This window comes from Euphorbia lathyris, chromosome 9, assembly GCF_963576675.1.
Source record: "Euphorbia lathyris chromosome 9, ddEupLath1.1, whole genome shotgun sequence".
In the NCBI taxonomy this organism is placed as follows: Eukaryota; Viridiplantae; Streptophyta; class Magnoliopsida; order Malpighiales; family Euphorbiaceae; genus Euphorbia; species Euphorbia lathyris.
This window is the reverse complement of record NC_088918.1, coordinates 41,422,656-41,439,064: the sequence shown is the minus strand read 5'-3', so window position 1 is coordinate 41,439,064 and position 16,409 is coordinate 41,422,656. Positions and strand designations below refer to the sequence as shown.

The following is a 16,409-nucleotide window of genomic DNA, read 5'->3' as shown; positions in this document are numbered from 1 at the left end:
TCTAAATTTGGACATTTCTCCACAAGATGACCATACCTGCCACACTCAAAGCAAATAGTGTGAAGGCCCTCATACTCAATACGATGCACCTGACGACGGAGTTTGTATTTAGAGAGCAGGGACCTGTTAAGGTCTACCTCAACACATACTCTAGCGAATTTTCCTCGCTCAGCATCAATAGACTTTTTATCAATGAATTTCACATCCCCAACCATCCCAACAAGTTTAGTAAGGAAGAGGTAATTATAGTACTCTATTGGGAGCCCGGGAAATCTGACCCATGTAAGGATAAGATTCACTTCCGAACCATACGGGTCGAAATCCAGCTTTCATGGATGGATAGACAGAACATGGTCTACTACCAAGTAAGGGCCTCCTCTAATGGCGTTCCAATAGTCATTCTCACTGGATAATTTAGCTATGTAAAAATCATTGGCAAGATCAATGAGAGTTACAGTACCTTGCTTCACCCAGAAAGACTGCAATTTCTGCTTCAGAAAATGGTAACCCACTCTCCGTCCAAGAACTTTCACAATTAGGGAATGCTTCCATGGTGACCGTAAGTCCTCTCATCAGCCGACAATCGAACCTTGGGGCAGAGAGGGTTCTCTTCCTCGTTTAGATCATCATCTGAGTCGAAATCAGTGTCATTCATCGGGATTGATTCTTCAGATCCGAGTTGCTCCGCCTCCATATCCGAGCACGCATAGCCTAAGAGTCCACCTTTGAAGTTTAACTTTCTCTTCTCCGACAACAAGACTTTTTCAGGCTGTTCATGGGCTTCGAGGCTGCCGTTCGCACCTTTTGTTTTCTTCTTTGATCGCTGATGCTAGTCGGCCAGGTTGGTTGACAATGACAGCAAGATGCCGCCGATAGGTTCTTGCATAGGCGGAGAATCTGAAGATAGAGGGAGTCAAGTATCTGGATATGTTCTAAGGCTTCGCCTTTTTTTCTAAGAAATCATTCTGCAAAAGTTTTTTTTTTCCAATGTAATTGCCTAAATTTCTCTCTCTTATATTTTGATTTGACCTTAATCAGTCCCTATATTCATAAGTTTTAGATAATCTAGTCCTCGTCATGTAATAAACTAATCGCGCATATTTTTCAATCTTTTTTTAATTGAACTTTCTAATAACATGCCAGTAAATTATTATCTTTTAAAAAAATAGGAAATATGCCTAATAGATTTTATCAGTGGACAGCTAAATTATCCAAAATTTAGCTGGACTAAAAAGCCAAATCATAGTAAACTTGTAAAAGAAATCTAAGCAATTGGCTTTTACGGAAATCAAAATATAGATTGGATTGTCACGTACTTCAACAACCTTCCCATCCGAAGCCATCAGATAAAGAGAGAGTATGAGTAAAACAAACATCTAAATTCTCTCTCTAAATCTATTTATTTTTACAATTTTTCCGTCCGAGAACTGCTGCTTTCCAAAAGTAGATAAATAAGCGAACACATCAAGGAACATGGAAAACAAAGAGTGCATGCATGGATTTGATAAATAGTACAAAATAATATTAACGAAAATACAATTTTTTTTTTCAAAAGGTCCAGGAAAACAGGATTTGAAATATTATTGAGGGCAATAAAACTGAACATTTTAGCACCATTCTTCCACAAACCACAACAAATGTATTTTGGGGCGCACTTCTTTTTGGCATTTTATTAAGATCATGGCAAGTGCTTAATAAGAAGATTGAGGACATTTTCGACATATAATTTCGACTAAAATACCAGAATTTCCTCAAAATACTATGGAAGAGAATACAGTGTTCAATAAACTAAAAATCGTTGATGATGACTTTATAATTTGAGAGTCCATGTCCAACTTGATTGGTTTCTCAAGACGAATAATGCACCAGTATAGACAAATGTTATTGGATAGGGTGTGGTACATTATTTAAAACCATTAATACACCTGGATAACATTCTGTAAGTGTCCAACACGATGCAAGTCGAATAACATTCAAAATTCCTGGCGCTGATGAAACTCTCTCTGAGCTTGCACGCAAGTATGCATTAACCTATGCAACACGCCCAATTTGACACTTAAATTTGTTAGTTTACGATTGAAACCTAGAGCACTTAAGACTTCCCAATTTACTTGTATATAAATATTCAGATTTGAAGAGCTACTGGTTGTGTGAACAAAACCTTGCAGGTTATAAACTTGTATTTGTCCATGCCATGTATTAACCTGTTTGCAGTTCCTCATTCAACTTTTGCTACTCCCCCAGCAGGAATGTTGGTATCTACAACAGTCTCCCTTACAAACCTAGAAATATTCACAAGACATAGTAGAATACACAAGTGATTAAAGTTGCCAAATTATCTGCAATAAGCATGATCAACTCAGAATCTGAAGCCCTTCAGTTTTAGCCCAATTTGGGCTAATGAAGCATCCAATAAAGCATGAGTGGAAACAATTACCTAGCCAATTTATCCCGTGATGATTGCAAGATATAGATTGAGAGAATAAAGGACAACAGCAAGCCTGTTTCATTAAACAAACATGTTTACATACTACTGGTGTAAATAGCACTTATAAGTTGTGAGAAAAGCACTTACTAAGGAAAATAAAACCAGATGACAGAATTAACAGGTCTACTGCCTTCCATTTGAGAAGAAATGCTTACCTGACCCAAACAAGACATAGAATCCAGCAGCAACATCTATTTCCGATTGTTCCTCCCTGTCATATATCAAAACCATTATTCAACCAAAGTTCATTACGGTTTTAGCTGTTTGTACTTGTATTACAAAAAGGACAATTATAAAGCATCCTATGAATGCCAGCCAATTGGAATGAAGCACAAAAAAGATTTACATGCCACACATCATATTGGATAATAAAACTTTTGTACTAGACCTTTAGGAAACAAGAAACTAAAACTACAACCACTGAATGATCTTGAAAACTTTAGCTGGTAATTAGTCAAAATTATATTTTATGTGAACACAATATTCTGCAAACAGATATAAAGGGCGGCCCGGGGAGGGGTCCCACCACAAGGGTGTACTGGGGGCAAGCCTTCCCCTGCCAATTTATTTGGCAAGAGGCCGCTCCTAAGACTTGAACCCGTGACCTCTTGGTCACACGACAACAACGTTTACCGTTGTGCCAAGGCTCGCTCTCATTCTGCAAACAGATATATTAAAAATAAATATTCAAGAAACTTCAATTAAACCTCTACACAGCCTATCAACAAGCTACAACCAAGTTTACTCTCAATCAACTTGTCCAATGATTGACATTGTTGATTTGATTTACATCATATACATATGTCCATATAGATCTTCTACAGTTGAAACCAGAGATGTGAAATCTAACCACATTTTAGCTGTGCACACAAGGAGGCTAACCAGGTGACAAATATTAGTTTCACCCATTGAAAATATGCAAAATGATAGAAGAATATTATATGATTCAGCAAGAAAATATTTCTCCACATAAAAATCGTTAAAACAGAAGCGTTCCATACTATGAAGCACGGACTCTTCCCCGGGGTCGCCGTGGCGGTGTCGGACTCGGGGACTGGCGGGGACTCGGCAGGGACACGGCCGGAACATGGGACTCGGATGGGACTCAGCAGTGACACGGATGGGACTCGGCGGGACACGGATGGGACTCGGCTAATGGTAAAAATAGGTAAAAGTTTAAAGTTTTTTTTTTAAATCGGTCAATTACAAAATTTGACAAAAAATCCTAAAATATATCTAATTTCTCACCTGTATCGCGCGTTTAGGGCTTCTTCTCTTTTGCGATTTGCGATTCATCTCCTGCGATTTCTTTCGCGATTCTTCATCCCTGCAATTTCTTTTGCGATTTCTTTTCTCTTTCTATTTCTTTTGCGATTCTGATTCTTCATCTCCTGCTATTTCATCTCTTGATTCGCGATTCTTCATCTCCTGGTGTATCGCGTATAGCACCAAAATCCTTGCGATTTCATCTCCCTTATTCAGTCTTCATCTCCCTTGCTCTAATACTTGTTTAGTCATGGCTTCTTCTTCTGCAAGCGCTACAAATTCTGTAAGTGTTGCTTCTTCTACTGGTATGGGGGGAATACTTCAAAATCTGATGAAGTTAACTCCCCGTTATGGAATCATGTTATAGTGGTTGATAGACTTCTGGAAAAAAGGTGAGGTAATGTGAAGTTTGAATGTAAATTTTGTATCAAGCAATTTACTGGTTCTATTTCCCGAATCAAAGCTCATTTATTGAAGATTAAAGGACAAGGTATTCAAGCTTGTACCAAAATAGACAAAGACACTTATCTTCAAGTGCAAAGAGAGGTGGAAGAAAAAGCAACAAAGGCCAAAGCAAAACCGCATCTGTTCTCACTTCCTACTTCTCAAACACAAAATAGTGGTTCATTTACAAGCACCATGGGTGGTACTGCAGGAACAGGCTCTTTTAGGGTGGAAGGAGTGAAACCATTTGATCAACGGAAAAGGAAGGCATCAATTACAAATCCTTTGGAGAAGTTAGCAAATAATGAACGAGTAGAACAACTACATAATGAAATTGCAAGAATGTTTTATTCTGCTGGTGCCATTTCATCTTGCTAGGAACCCATACTTTGTGAGTTCGTATACATGGGCTGCCAATCAAAATATAATTGGATATTTGACGTCGGGATACAATATGTTGAAGACTACGTTATTGCAAAAAGAAAGAAGGAGTAGCTATTGAAAGACAGTTGATGCCAACTAAAGTAAATGGGTGGAGAATGGTTTGAGCTTGATTAGTGATGGATGGACGGATCCTCAAAAAAGGCCAATTATCAACTTCATGGCTACATCAGAGAGTGGACCTATGTTTTTGAAAGCTTTGAATTGCGAAGGTGAGTTTAAAGATAAACGTCAAATATTGTTCAAATGATAACAGATAATGCAACAGTATGTAGAGTTGCAGGGTTGTTGGTGGAAAATGAATTTCCACATATTTATTGGACACCTTGTGTAGTCCATACTCTTAATTTGGTATTAAAAGAAATTTGTGCAGCAAAGGATACTAATGTTGAAACTTATAGTGAATGCAAGTAGATTACTAAAGTTGCTAATTATGCATTTGAAATGAAGAATTTCATTACTAATCATAGCTTGTGTAATGTCATTTACAATGAATCTTCCAATTTAAAGATGTTGTCAATTGCACCTACACATTTTGCTTTTGTAGTTGTGATGCTTAGAAGAATGTTGTCTATCAAACGAGGGCTTACCCTTAAGGAGAAAACTGTTTTTTTCAAGTAAGGGTAGTGGATGATGTTGGGTGGGACAAAATTAGATACATTGTTGATTTCACTGAGTCTATTTATGAAATGTTAAGGATTGCAGACACAGACAAACCATGTCTTCACTTTATCTATGATATGTGGGACACAATGATTGAAAAAATAAAGTTTGTTATCTTTAGACATGAGCACAAAGATGTTTCTAATGATTCTGCATTTCACAATGTGATTCACGAAATTTTATTGTCTCGTTGGAACAAAAGCAACACCCCACTTCATTGCTTGGCACACTCCTTGAATCCTAGGTAATTTTTTAGTCTCTTCCTTCAATATAAATAATTTTATTTGTGGTTCATCCATTTAGAAATTTAATTTAATCGTTGGAGGACGGTGAAGATCTCGGAAAACCAGTTTGGCTTTATGTCGGAAGATCAACTATGGAAGTCATCCATCTAATGAGACAATTAATGGAGCACTATCGAAATAAGAAGAAAGACTTGCATATAGTTTTCATTGACTTGGAGAAGACATATGATAAGGTACCAAGGGAAGTACTTTGGTGGGTCTTAATAGGGCACGGCATTTCGCGGAAATATATTGACATCATAAAGGACATGTATGAGGGAGCGTGCACGAGTGTACGTACCAGTGTTGGGAAGACTGAAGAGTTCCCTATTACGACTGGAGTGCATCAAGGTTCCGCACTTAGCCCATTTCTTTTTGCCATCGTTATGGATGAACTAACGAGTTCACTTCAAGATGGTATACCATGGTACATGTTGTTTGCAGATGATATTGTGTTGGTTGATGAGATAAAAGAAGACGTGGAGAGGAAGTTGGAAATATGGAGACAAACTTTGGAATCTAGATGCTTCAAGTTGAGCCGAAGTAAGACAGAATATTTTGAGTGTAAGTTTAGCGGCGATAGGAGTAGGGAGGCAGGGACAATCACCCTGGATGGGAGAGTTGTCCAGGCCTTGGATTGCTTCTGGTATTTAGGGTCTATTATCCAAACGGATGGAGAAGTAGATAGAGATGTTGCTCATAGGATTAAATCTGGGTGGTCGAAGTGGAAGAGTGCTACGGGTTTCCTTTGTGACCCCGACATGCCTAGTAGATTGAAGGGAAAATTCTACCGCACCGCAATTAGACCAGCATTGTTATATGGTACGGAGTGTTGGGCAGTGAAACACTGTCACATTCATAAAATGTCGGTGGCGGAGATGCGTATGTTGAGATGGATGTGTGGTCATATGAGAAAGGATCGGGTGAGTAATGAAATAATTAGGACAAAAGTAGAGGGTTACATCTATTGAGAATAAAATGAGGGAGAACCAACTAAGGTGTTTGGCCATATAAGACGAAGAGCGCTTGATACGCCCATTAGGAGGACTGAATAGTGGCAAATGGATGTAATGGTGAGGGGTAGGGGAAGACCTAAGCAAACTTGGAACTTGGAAGAGGGTGATAGAGAGTGATATGAGTTTATTGGGGTTTGAGGAAAATATGATAGTGAATAGGACGAAGTGGAGGGAGAGAATTTATGTCGCTGACACCACTTGATTTCACGGTTTTATATAATGGTTCATGTTAGCCGACCCCGAATCATTTCGGGACTAAGGCTTTGTTGTTGTTGTTGTTAACATTTCTAGATACTAAATGGTGTTGGACGTGTAGCTCCCCATAATGATGTGGAGATTTCTACTGAAAGAAACAAGTGTTTTAGGCGCTATTTTCCAAATAGGGATGATCGTAGAAAAATTTTAATTGAATATGCTACGTTTTTATCTTTGTGTGACGAGTTTGGTGATTTTGATTCCATTAATGATAGGAGTGAAATTGATCCATCTTATTGGTGGCTCTCTTATGGAGTCATCACTCCTATGTTTAAATCTATAGCAATCAAGCTTCTTGGTCAATCGGCATCCTCTTCTTGTTGTGAATGAAATTGGAGTACCTACTCTTTTATCAATTCAATGAGAAGAAACAAAATCACTCCTAAACGTGCGGAGGATCTAGTGTTTGTCCACACTAACTTGAGTCTTCTTCCTAGGAAGACACCACAATATGAGAAAGGAGACACAAGAATGTGGGATATAGGTGGAGATGCCTTTGAGTCACCGGATGGTGTACGAATCCTTGCGGTTGCCGATCTATCTCTTAATGAACGGGAATTGGAGTGGATGGTGTTTGTAGATGAAGAAGATGATGAAAATGAAATGCTTGAAGATTAAGTACTTTGGTTTGATTTGATTTGAATTAGTAAATATTGTTTTTGTGATGAATTAATGACTTATCTTATTATGGATGTTTTTTTTTATAGATTAGAGAATGACTTATTTGTGATTTAGCAAGTTTTTTATATATTTTTATATCTAATATATATATAATTAATTATATAAAATTTGTCGTGTCCCGCCGCATGTCTCATATTTTCTAAAAATGCCGTTTGCCGTGTGCGCAACCGAATCCGTGCTTCATAGGTTCCATATTATTCATGAGTATTCTCTAGTGTCATTCGTCATAATGAATTAGTTGCACTGCAAATGATCCAAATAAAACACCCACATGTAGCTGCTTAGAATCTAAGCAGCGAAAGTGTTAGAAAATAAACTAAATGTTTTTGCTTCAGGAAACAAAAATAACTTATAGAAGCAATGGTAAATAGTAACTGAATCATGATGCTCAAAACTGAGGACCAAACTGAAAGCATGACAATAAAACCAACGAAGGTAGTAATCATTGAAGCTCAATACCAATAATGTTGCTTACCATGTGTATCTTACAAGGACATGTTTAGGCCAATGTTGAGGATCCCAGAACTGTTTACGTATATTTGGATGGATTTCAACATCTATTCAAGCAAAGAACAGTCAGATACAGCAAGCATATGGTTAATGCCCTTTTACAACAAAAATAAAACACATCATATGCTATTTTTAAAGGCAGGACCTCCTTCAGTCAATAATAGGAAATCCTGTAGATGAATTATATGACTTTCAAAAGCAGGATTTCCTTTACCATTTTCAAAAAGTGTACCTCAACCAAATTTCAGTTTAGCTAATTCTTAACGTTACAGTATAGCACAAACAATCCAATCAGGCAACAAAAATAAGAGTCTCCGTCCTAACTATAAGCAATCAGAACATAAAAATAATAACTAAGAACGAGCAAAGCACAATTAAGATTAAAGGGAATAAGTGGACACTACAGAAAACAGAATTCCATGCACAATTGCTAGCACATAATGCCAAATGTATTCAGTCAATCAAGTATTTCCAAAACATGCCAGGGTTGGTGATGGATTAAGAAATACAAACACATAGAAAATGCAGATTAAGTGATTAACCAGTGAATGAAGAGAAAGGAAATGAGAGGAGCTGTTATTGATTAACCTTAATCTGAAACAAGGATTGAAATAAGGCTCAACCCTTCCAAGAAGAAGGATTTCTTCCCTCTTCACAACTGTAGAGGCCTGCAAAGATGCAGTTGAGCCTGAGAAATACCAAATTAGCCTATCCTTCCCCTTAATAAATGTTCGCTTATACCAATATCAGTAACTAACTCTCTGACATGACAGCTCACCCTCCTAGGCCATAACTAATAACTTTCTCCAAAATGCCCCTACTCACTTTCCTAATCATTTCCTACTTTACCCTGCAGACCTGTTTTCTTCTTCCTTGAGTAAACTCTCATTACTTTGGGTCTATTAGCGGTCTGATCCAGAATTCCATCAGTAGAGATTTGTTCTCTTATCAGTTGGCATGTTCAAAGAAAAAAGAAAATTAATCGACAAGCTTGCTGAGGACAGAAAGTTCTCTTATATAATGTGGGTAGCCATAAAAGAGTAATTTTTGGGGCACAAACTCAAATTTAATACACCTGATATTTACCGAGAGAGAGAGAGAGAGAGAAATGTTGTGACTTTGCGAGGTTATCTTGGAGACATGACATATCAAGTAGCACAAAAAAGCTTGACTTGGTGGCATAGTACAGAGAACAGAGAAGGGATCAATCAGTTAGTTGTATAGTTCTCCAAGAAATGAACAATCAGCATTATAAGTTTGTTATGCTAGTTCTACTTAACTATAAACCATAATTGTACCTAAAAGGAGGCATTCAATGGCAGAAGTCAATTTTTTTAACACACACACTCTGTAGCCCATCACTGGCATTGCACGATATTCAAGAATAGGGAGGGAGAAATTACAGGAGAAAAAATGACGAGGAGGCATAAACTTCATATAGAGATGTGTAGATCAATAAAGTTTATCCAAGAATATATATGGCTGTATGAAATATGATCTAATGAAGAAAAACATAAATATACAGTTTGAATGCCTGGAAAATAGTATGCATCAAATGTCTAACAGAATCAAGCAGCTAGAGACTTGAAAAAATATCACATACAGGAGTGAGGCATATCTACAACTTTGGCGGTGACCCCATGCAAATCACTTCCTGAGTATCTCTGTGTTAAATAAAAGTCAACTATTATCAGTAGCTAAAAGATCAGATAATATACATCAATAGAAAAAAAAAAAAATTCACCCTTTGATGAAGCATTTTTCATTAGATGAAATCAGCAAATCATTTGCTGAAATAATTTTCAAGTCAGGAGCAGAGAAAAAGGATAGTTACATCATGAAAATGCAATCCTTACCAAATACACATCAATCAATGGGACCTCCGAACTTTTGCGATTTATCAGGAAAAGCCATGGAATTCTGTACTTTTCCTGTCCAACTTGAAACGAACTGCACATGTAATCACTTTTTCAGAATGCATTCCTCTACATTTTGAATCTCCAAATAAGAAACATGTATAAGTATACAGTTAACATCAGTCTTACATTTACCATATCAAGAAAGCACCAACTTGGATTATACATAGAGATGATAAATTCAACTATTTAAAGCCTAGAAAATAAGGGTTTTTCATTCAAATAAAAAGTTTACATGCTGAGTTGAATCAGTCTGAATGACATCAATAGGATTCCCTATACCTTTATTATCAGTCAATGTAATTTCGAACTCAGAACTTTCAAAGAATATGACAAATTGAACTTCTCTTACATTTTGTAGGGATCAGCGCCAGTATAACCGGTTGGTTTTGGGATAGGAATCAACACCTAGACATCATACACCCAAACAATAAACAAAATCCAAAGAAGCCACCGCCCAAGATGAAAAAACAACAGTATAGTTGAGAACTGAGGCCCAGACAAAGAAATCAAAGCCTCGTTGAATAATTGAAAGAAGAAAAAAGATACCTCGCGATTTACAGCAAATATAGGGCAATGTTTCCCGATCATATCTTGCCAAAGAGTTCTCGACTGAAATCATAAATCAAACAGATAATTGACAGCACGAAACGATAACAAAAAAAAAAAAAAATTAAACCATAGAAGAAGACTGTAAGCGCCAATAAAACACATTGATATAGGTAGAGTATGGAAAAGGGAAACAGAGTACGGACAGAATGGTATTGACCCATCTTGCTCATTGGAACGATGTCTCCATGCCTGTAAGCAAGAGAGATCGATGGAAGCCACACCAGCAACAATAAGAATGCCGGATTGATTCGTTCACTTCCATTTGCTGCCATTCTACAAGCTCAGACTTCTCCTGTTTCTCCTTTCCTCTGATTCTCGTTTCCCAGGTCGCGAGAGAGAAAACTATAATTCTAAATCGCTCGGATGAGCCAACAAGTTTCGCCAATTCTGTATTTACCCCTACATAATGGGCCTCCAGCTTAACCCATGCTTCATTGTGCATGAATTGGAATCGGAGAAATTAACAAAAGGGAAATTTACACAGAAATTCATTTTTGAAAAACTATTTACATTTATGTCAAGTTATAATTTTAAAGTATATCAAATTAATAAAATCATTATTTTTAAAAATTAGACTTTATAAATTAGGGGTCTAAAATATATTGTCAAGAGTTTGGGGTTTATGAATTGGGTTTAAACTTTTTAAATTAGGTGTAAAAGCATATTCTATTTGGTATATATAGAAAAAAAAATAGCATATTGAAAATTAAGTTTGATGATATGATTTAGCTGTAATTTTGTAGTCTATTATGATATTCATATAAAAAACCATTAACAAAAATATAATAACAATTATGTTCAGTCTTGGTGGGTGATCGTTAGACATCATGTTTGATAACCAGCATTTAAAATTAAGGTAAAGGCTATGGTGAAAACACACCAAGTAATGGTACTTTGTCAAAAACAAAGTAACTATAGAAGACACCTTAAAATTAATAATTAAGTCTTTATTAGTTTTAAGTTTGTTTCATAACACTATTGGATTTTCCATAATTTACATCAAGTTAGAATATGGTCCTAGTATATTATATATTTATATGGTTTGATAAAATAAAACAATAAATCATATTGGTCAGTTCACGTAAGGGTAAGATCAATCATTATGTTTGATTAGCGAAATGGTACGTTGAATCCTATTGGTTCATTAATGAAAATGTACCTTGTGGAAGAGATACCTTGATAGAATGTATATTTATAGAACATAACTTAGAATTGGTCCTCTCTCTAACTTGTCTAAAAGTTATTTTCTCTCCATTTAGAAAGTCTGTAAAGTCTAAAGGTTAAGTGAGAGAAACACAATTCTCGGTGATTATCGAAGAACTTGATTATAATCGTTATGGATCAAGATACGCTGTTCTGACTGTCATCATGCGTTTGTGAAAGTCATCTTATTCCAACATCTGGGCAATTAGTGTTTATCTAATATTAGGATGCAATCTAAGATTTCTAACATGTGGTATCAGAACCTGATTTTGAATTGATGATTTTCCAATTATGTTTTAATTTTTTTTTATCCGTTGCATTAATAATCTACTCAATATGCAATTCGAGTTCAAATAAATCATTATAAACATATGCTAGATTATCTTTTCTGATTGAATATATATATATATATATATATATATATATATATATATATAGATCAGGTGTGACACATTGCTTATGGTCCAACAAGTCTTATTGTGTAACAATGACCAATTTTGTAATTAACAAAAAGGAGTGGCAAATTTGTAAATAAAAGGAAAGAGAAAATTGTTTTATTTTTTTCTTTAAAATGCATTTTCCCAACTTTTCCAACCTCGTTTTTCAAAAAAAATTATACCGTTGGACTCGTCTTAATTAAACGATCATTTTAAGATCCATGAAGCTCAAGTAAAAAAAATTCCGGTGAACGGAATCCGAGTGCGCTTTCTGGCAAGAAAAAAAAGTGTCCAGAAAATTCTCAAAAAATTCCAGAAAATGTAAAACATTATTCTAAGAAACTTTAATTCTTGGGTCGAAGCGATATTTCTTACGGTTTAGTCCCAATAAAACGTTTTCCTTAATTTTATCCATTTTACATGCTTCAACAATTTGTTTGGGTAAAAACTGTAAGGAATCTCACTTTGAGCCAAGAATTAAAGTTTCTTAAAATAATGTTTTACATATTTTGGAATTTTTTGATAATTTTCTGGACACGTTTTTTGTCCTACTTACGTTGTTCCAAATTAATGTACCATTTGTTCCAACATAATACTTATATTGTTCCAACAGAAAATTGTTTTATTTATTTTCTTTAAAATACATTTTTCTGATATTTCTAACCTCGTTTTTAAAAAAAATTTATACTATTAGACTTGTCTAAATTAGAAAGTCATTTTAAGATCCCTGAAGCTCAAGTAAAAAAAATTCCGGTGAACGGAATCCGAGTAGGCGTTTTTTGGCAAGAAAAAAAGTGCCCAGAAAATTCTAAAAAAATTTCAAAAAATGTAAAACATTATTCTAAGAAACTTTAATTCTTGGCTCGAAGCGGGATTTCTTACGGTTTAGTCCTAATAAAACTTGTTCCTTAATTTTATCCATTTTACATGCTTCAACAATTTATTGGGTCAAAACTGTAAGGAATTTCGCTTTGAGCCAAGAATTAAAGTTTCTTAAAATGATGTTTTACATGTTTTTGAATTTTTAATAATTTTCTGGACACGTTTTTTGTCCTACTTACATTGTTCCAAATCAATGTACCATTTGTTCCAAATCAGTGTATCATTTGTTCCAACATAATACTTGTATTATTCCAACAGAAAAATGTTTTATTTCTTTTCTTTAAAATACATTTTTCCGTCATTTCTAACCTTGTTTTTCGAAAAATTTTATACTATTAGACTCGTCTAAATTAGACGGTCATTTTAAGATCCATGAAGCTCAAGTAAAAAAAATTCCGGTGAACAGAATCCGGGCGGGCGTTTTCTGGCGAGAAACAAAGTGCCCAGAAAATTCTCAAAAAATTCCAGAAAATGTAAAACATTATTCTAAGAAACTTTAATTCTTGGGTCGAAGCGGGATTTCTTACAGTATAGTCCCAATAACAAAACTATTAGACGAGTCTAATAGCATATACCGTAAGAAATCCCGCTTCGATCCAAGAATTAAAGTTTCTTAGAATAATGTTTTACATTTTCTGGAATTTTTTTAGAATTTTCTGGGCACTTTGTTTCTCGTCAAAAAACGTCCACCCGGATTCCGTTCACCGGAATTTTTTTTACTTGAACTTCAGGGATCTTAAAATGACCGTCTAATTTAGATGAGTCTAATAGTATAAATTTTTTTGAAAACCAAGGTTAGAAATTTCGGGAAAATGTATTTTAAAGAAAAGAAATAAAACATTTTTCTGTTGGAACAATACAAGTATTATGTTGGAACAAATGGTAAACCGATTTGGAACAAATGGTACATTGATTTGGAACAATGTAAGTAGGACAAAAAACGTGTCCAGAAAATTATCAAAAAATTTAAAAACATGTAAAACATCATTTTAAGAAACTTTAATTATTGGCTCAAAGAGAAATTCCTTACAGTTTTGACCCAATAAATTGTTGAAACATGTAAAATGGATAAAATTAAGGAACAAGTTTTATAGGGACTAAACCGTAAGAAATCCCGCTTCGACCCAAGAATTAAAGTTTCTTAGAATAATGTTTTACATTTTTTGGAATTTTTTAAGAATTTTTTGGGCACTTTTTTTCTCGCCAGAAAACGCACACCCGGATTCCGTTCACCGGATTTTTTTTTACTTAAGCTTCAAGAATCTTAAAATGACTGTCTAACTTAGACGAGTCTAATAGTATAAAAAATTTCGAAAAACGAGTTTAGAAATGTCAGAAAAATGTATTTTAAAGAAAAGAAATAAAACAATTTTCTGTTGGAAAATATAAGTATTATGTTGGAACAAATGGTACACTGATTTGGAACAACGTAAGTAGGAAAAAAAACGTGTCCAGAAAATTATCAAAAATTTCCTAAACATGTAAAACTTTATTTTAAGAAACTTTAATTCTTGGCTTAAAGCGAGATTCCTTACATTTTTTACCCAACAAATTGTTGAAGCGTGTAAAATGGATAAAATTAAGGAAAAAGTTTTATTGGGACTAAACCGTAAGCAATCTCGCTTCGACCCAAGAATTAAAGTTTCTTAGAATAATGTTTTACATTTTCTGGAATTGTTTGGGAATTTTCTGGACACTTTTTTGTTCGCCGGAAAACGCCCATCCGGATTCCGTTCACCGGATTTTTTTTTACTTGAGCTTCATGGATCTTAAAATGACTGTTTAATTAAGACGAGTCCAACGGTATAAAAGTTTTTGAAAAACGAGTTTGAAAAAGTTGGGAAAATGCATTTTAAAGAAAAAAAATAAAACAATTTTCTCTTTCCTTTTATTTACAAATTTGTCACCTTCTCCTGATTAATTACATAATTGGTCCTTGTCATACAATAAGGCTTGTCATACCATAAGAGATGTGTCACACTTGATCTCTCCTATATATATATTACTGTTTTAGTAATATTATATATTCATGGGTCATCTTTTGTTCATTTTGTTTGGGTTTGTTTTTTTGGCTATTTATTTGTGAAAGATCAAAGGAAACTTTAATAGTTTTATCTGCTCCTGGAATTATGAAATAATGTCTTACTCTTTTCTGGAATTATGTTCATCTCTTAAAGCCATATAATCATGTTATTTTTAATTAATTTCTAAATATGTACTGGACAAACCAGTTTCTTAAAGTTTTTTTTAGCATAGTTATAATATTAAGGGCCAATTTATGAATAAAATCGATTTCTCAAAGTTCTGGGTAAAATCGTTTTTGTTGAATATAAATTATCTAGAGTTTTTATTATTATTATTGTATGTTAAATGTGTTTGAGTTTAATGTCCTAAAGACAATTGTTTTAGGATATTAATATTAATGAATAAATTGTGTATTTGATCATTTGTTTAATCAGTATATAGCATTAAAATGTAACTATATATAAAGGCACAAATCTTTCATAAAGAAAGTAACCCTAAGTTTATTTAAGTAGTTATAAAGTGTTCATACAAGCATTAAGTGAGACTGTACTTTATAATAGAACCAATAGACTTAAAGTAAACCCAAGTCAAGTAATATGTTATAGGGGTTGGCATATTACTGTTGAGACTTGCATGTAACAGTGTTTTCTGTCGAGACAGAAAGCTGATCTCACAAGCTTTAGATATTCAGATATCTAGACAGTTACATGGATCCGGTGAAGGAGTTCATTAGGATTGGGACCCATCTTGAGATAACAGAATGGATTGATTTATCTAATGTGTCAACTGTTCATCTCATTGGTATTAGTAGGTATAACTAATCCTCAGACTCAAACATTCATCAATTAGTGATTCTGGATTATGGAGTCTGATACTTTGATTCTGTGCGAGCACGATCCAATAGGTGAGAGCCCAGGGTGTGTAAGAGTAGGGTGGGGTATCACACAAAGTAATTGCAGAATAGTTAATGTCAGATTGAGCATTCGTCACTCCCGATAAGTGGGAGATATATCCACATGGCCGTTTGTGGTGAATTGACTGAAATCCTTGCAATGTGATACAGTTAAGAGTAGAAATGAACATTTCACTTAACTTATCTTTTCAGAGTGAATTCAACCTGTACAAGTAAAACCGGACTCTTCGTTATATGTAACCTTGACACATTCCATGGTTATAAGGAATTGACCGACATGATATAGTTGATGAAGGATCGTATTATACTGTACCTAATACAGAAAGGTTAACGTCAGTTATCAACCTGACTTCTTAATTTCTCTAGGGGAATA

General features: G+C 34.8%; 1 protein-coding gene across 3 annotated transcripts; it reads right to left on the bottom strand.

Moving 5' to 3' along the window:
- Positions 1 to 1,726: 1,726 nt before the first annotated feature.
- LOC136206362 (uncharacterized) lies at positions 1,727 to 10,959 on the bottom strand. Of its 3 annotated transcripts, none has more exons than XR_010676265.1 (10): positions 10,720 to 10,959; positions 10,514 to 10,576; positions 10,317 to 10,372; positions 9,905 to 9,998; positions 9,652 to 9,712; positions 8,014 to 8,095; positions 2,644 to 2,699; positions 2,438 to 2,501; positions 2,162 to 2,282; positions 1,727 to 2,031 (listed from the first exon to the last, which is right to left on the bottom strand). XR_010676265.1 is itself a non-coding variant. In XM_065997388.1 (10 exons), the coding sequence occupies exons 1-9, from the start codon at positions 10,846 to 10,848 to the stop codon at positions 2,219 to 2,221; spliced, it is 669 nt and encodes a 222-aa protein (XP_065853460.1). In that variant the 5' UTR covers positions 10,849 to 10,959; the 3' UTR covers positions 1,727 to 2,031; positions 2,205 to 2,218. The 3 variants fall into 3 exon arrangements, 2 of the variants coding, with proteins under 2 accessions (XP_065853460.1, XP_065853458.1); XM_065997388.1 differs by having other exon boundaries at positions 2,205 to 2,282; XM_065997386.1 differs by having other exon boundaries at positions 1,727 to 2,282.
- Positions 10,960 to 16,409: the final 5,450 nt, after the last annotated feature.

Bases quoted from the DNA above. Each gene is read 5' to 3' on its own strand.
- LOC136206362 (XM_065997386.1), bottom strand. From the start codon at position 10,848: ATGGCAGCAAATGGAAGTGAACGAATCAATCCGGCATTCTTATTGTTG. The intron at 9,713-9,904 runs GTAAGGATTGCA...TATTTAACACAG, and splicing joins CATTGATTGATGTGTATTTG to AGATACTCAGGAAGTGATTT. The intron at 2,700-8,013 runs GTAAGCAACATT...GATATATGACAG, and splicing joins GTCCTTGTAAGATACACATG to GGAGGAACAATCGGAAATAG.